This window comes from Apaloderma vittatum, unplaced genomic scaffold (assembly GCF_000703405.1).
Source record: "Apaloderma vittatum isolate BGI_N311 unplaced genomic scaffold, ASM70340v1 scaffold13756, whole genome shotgun sequence".
Classification (NCBI taxonomy): domain Eukaryota; kingdom Metazoa; phylum Chordata; class Aves; order Trogoniformes; family Trogonidae; genus Apaloderma; species Apaloderma vittatum.
In genome coordinates, this window is record NW_009721315.1 from 37,640 (window position 1) to 40,734 (window position 3,095).

At 51.0% G+C, this 3,095-nt stretch overlaps 1 protein-coding gene across 1 annotated transcript in view; it reads right to left on the reverse strand.

Moving 5' to 3' along the window:
* MICALL2 (MICAL-like 2) overlaps positions 1 to 2,334 on the reverse strand; it is a gene marked incomplete at its 5' end in the record, with an annotated part of 16,931 nt that extends 14,597 nt beyond the window's left edge. Inside the window, one exon of the mRNA XM_009871340.1 lies at positions 2,286 to 2,334. Within this exon, the coding sequence (XP_009869642.1) occupies positions 2,286 to 2,334 (49 nt within the window). The remainder of the gene's footprint in view (positions 1 to 2,285) is intronic.
* Between the last annotated feature and the right edge of the window lie 761 nt (positions 2,335 to 3,095).

The window sequence follows — 3,095 nt, forward strand, 5'->3', positions numbered from 1 at the left end:
TGTGCAGTCAGTCCAGTGTGAACACAGGCCATGCCATCTCCTGCCACGGGGGAGATCAGTGCAACAGAAAAAGAGCAAGTGCAAGGGTCTGCCTGGACCACAAAGAGGAGGATGCTCCACGCACACAACTGGTTTGGCCAGAAGCAGGGGAGCAGAGCAGAGAGCAGCACTAGCACGTGGTGTCCCCAGCAGCCCCGTGTGCCTGGAAACTGCTCTTGGTTGCAGATGCAACAAGATCACCACCTCAAAGAGCCCAGTTGTCCTTCTCCTCTACCTGTCTGGCCTTTAAAGAAGCAAAACATTATTCCTGAATAGCATTTTTCATGAGGGCAGCTCCAAGTGCTTTACAAAGGAGGTTACTAGCACTGCTCCCATTTCACACAGAGGAGGCAAAGTGATACGCTTGAGGCCACCTGAGCCGGTCAGGAACAGCTTTCCTCTGACACAGGGTACCGCTGTATCTGCTACACCACGCCACCAAAGATTAGTACTGAAAGAACTAGATCCAAGGCCTCTAGAAAGCTTTCTCCTCTTTATATATTTCTGAAATCCTTAAGGAGAAAAAAAAGCCAACAAGTGAAATTTTTCTAGGGCTTGGGGTGTTTCTTCTGGCACTCGACAAGTGACACATTCTTCCTCGGCAGATGACCTTATATGGCAGATTGTAGCCCAAACAAGATTTTTTTAGTTGAATAAAACAGCCCCCGAAAAGAAGTCATTGAATAGCAAGACATCAAGGAGGGTCTGAACAATAGCAGAGGAATGGCGCTGGGAGAAATCAGACCCGCTCATATCCCAAGGGCAGCCAGAGCAAGAACACATAGGAGCTAGGATGGAGAGGGGTCCTAGTGGGGACCCCAGCCCAGGAGCCCACAGGGAGGTGGAGGGGTCAATCCCTGCACGGCAGAGTCAAGGCAGCAGGACACCAGCAGCATGGAACAGTCACCCCACAGCAGGTGGAATAAGAGAGAGTAAAATCAAGGACATAAACTAAGGAATGGAGGGAGGAAATAACACGGACTGCAACAAAGGAAGGGAGCAACTCTTTTTTCATAAACTAAGGAATGGAGGGGGGAAATAACACAGACTGCAACAAAGGAAGGGAGCAACTCTTTTTACAAGAGGCACAAAGAAGCTTTTCATTAATAAAAGCAGTGGAGGCAGCTTGCACAGCTCATTTCCCAGAGACAAACAAAGCCACCAGCAAAGCAGACAACATCAGCCCAGTTTGGGAAGAAGCAACACTCAGGGCTTCACAGCCCTCTGGCCAGGATGACCACCCGTGGCAGAGGCCCTGACGCCTACCAAATACCAAACCTCAAGGGCAAAAAAGCTTAGTCTGAACCTCACCCAGAAGAGAGGAACACGCAGGGCTGAACTCCAGAGAGTGTCAATAACTGCTCACATACTGCAGCCCCAGCTTGGGGACAGGGCATCTGTCACAGGTGCTGTGAACACAGCCAGGGCCCAAAGCTGAACAGAAGCTAAGGAGCATGGTGGGGCAAATCTGGCACTCCTGGAGGCAAGGACCACCTCAGACAGCTCACTGCATCTGAGGATGTCACTCCTGCAGCCCAGACAAAAGTAAGCTGCCGTAGCTCGTTCACATCCCAAGCTCCTGCCAAGCAGCCAAGAAGCTGTGTGGAGTGATGCCAAGGGAAGAGAAGGATTTAAATCTGCTGCCTCTCTTTGTGTGGGAGAGAAGGAGCAAAAAATCCTTCCGTGAAGCATCAAGCCCATGCCTGAGGGGCAGGAGGGGGCTGGCCTGGTTGTCCTGGTTCTTTGGGGAGAGAGCAAAAGAAACTCAGATCCCATCCTGGAGTGACAGGACGAGGTCTTACGACACCTCCACCTTCCAGCAGCCTGCATCCCCTGCACCAGGAACAAACAGAAGTGGGAGGAGACTCCCTACGCTTCCCTTTCATACCAGCAACCTCCCAGCTCAGGCTCCATCCCTCAGGTGCATCACGTACTCTGCATGTCCGTGTCTGTGTTTTGACCTCTAGCATCTCTGTCCAAGTTCCTGCTGCCAGAGCACACAAGGGACACAGGCATCATTGTGTGGCACTTGAAGAAATGCAAACAGTCTGAAAGCGCTTTCAAGCAACCAGCAAGTCTAGATATTGCTGTTGAAATCAGGAGACTGGTGATGTGCAGAATAAAGCAAAGGATTTGAATATGGCACACTCAGCACACTGCATCTGCAGGGTTTCTGTTTCTAAACCACTTATGCAAGGTGCCAGGTCACAGACTAGACCAAAAGCAAAACATTAAAATTCACTTACCAACTTGTTGTTCTCATACACATTTTCTTTACTGAGGGAGTCAAAGTTTCTGAAATACAGACAGAAGAGAAAAATCGCAGGTTGGTGATGTAGAACAAGCTGCTTCACTTCAGCTTCTCAAACCTCTGTAAGCCTCACTGGTTCAGGGCACAGAGCACCTCCTCCCACCCTGCCTTCTCACAGATGCTCCGGAGGGAGCAGCGTGGCAGATCCTGTCCAAGGTAGTCACAGATCTGCCACACCTCCCAGGACAGAGACGTGCAGGAGGCTCAGCAGGCACAGCCATCTGCCCACAGGCAGCACAACACATTTTTGGCACATCTACCCTTGCAGGGCTGATGCCCGCAGCCTCCCGCAGACAGGACGTGCTGATGCCAAACCAGCCCATGCAGATTCAAGGGTTTTGCTGAGACAGCCAGGAGCAATCTCTACATCATGGGGGGGAGGGTGTCCTCCAAAAAAAAGCCTTGCTCCTCTCCCACCTCAAAAAAATACACTGATGTCTGCCAGCCAGATTTGCGACACTCTGTCCCTGGAAGTACTTTCCAAACATTCACACCCATGCTTTTCTCCTGTCTTGCAAGTTGTCTGCACACTGAGAGACCTCAGCTCCAAGGAGGTGTGGATCCCTCAGATGCTGCACATATCGCACACATCTCCGACACACTCGTATCCTCTGATCTCAGAAGCTGCTGGTTGCACCAACACACAAGTTCTAGTTTCAAATCCTCTTTCCTCCTCTGGCAGAGCTCCACAAACCCAGCACCAGGAATCTGCCTGGGAAATACCTCTGCCCACAACACAACACTG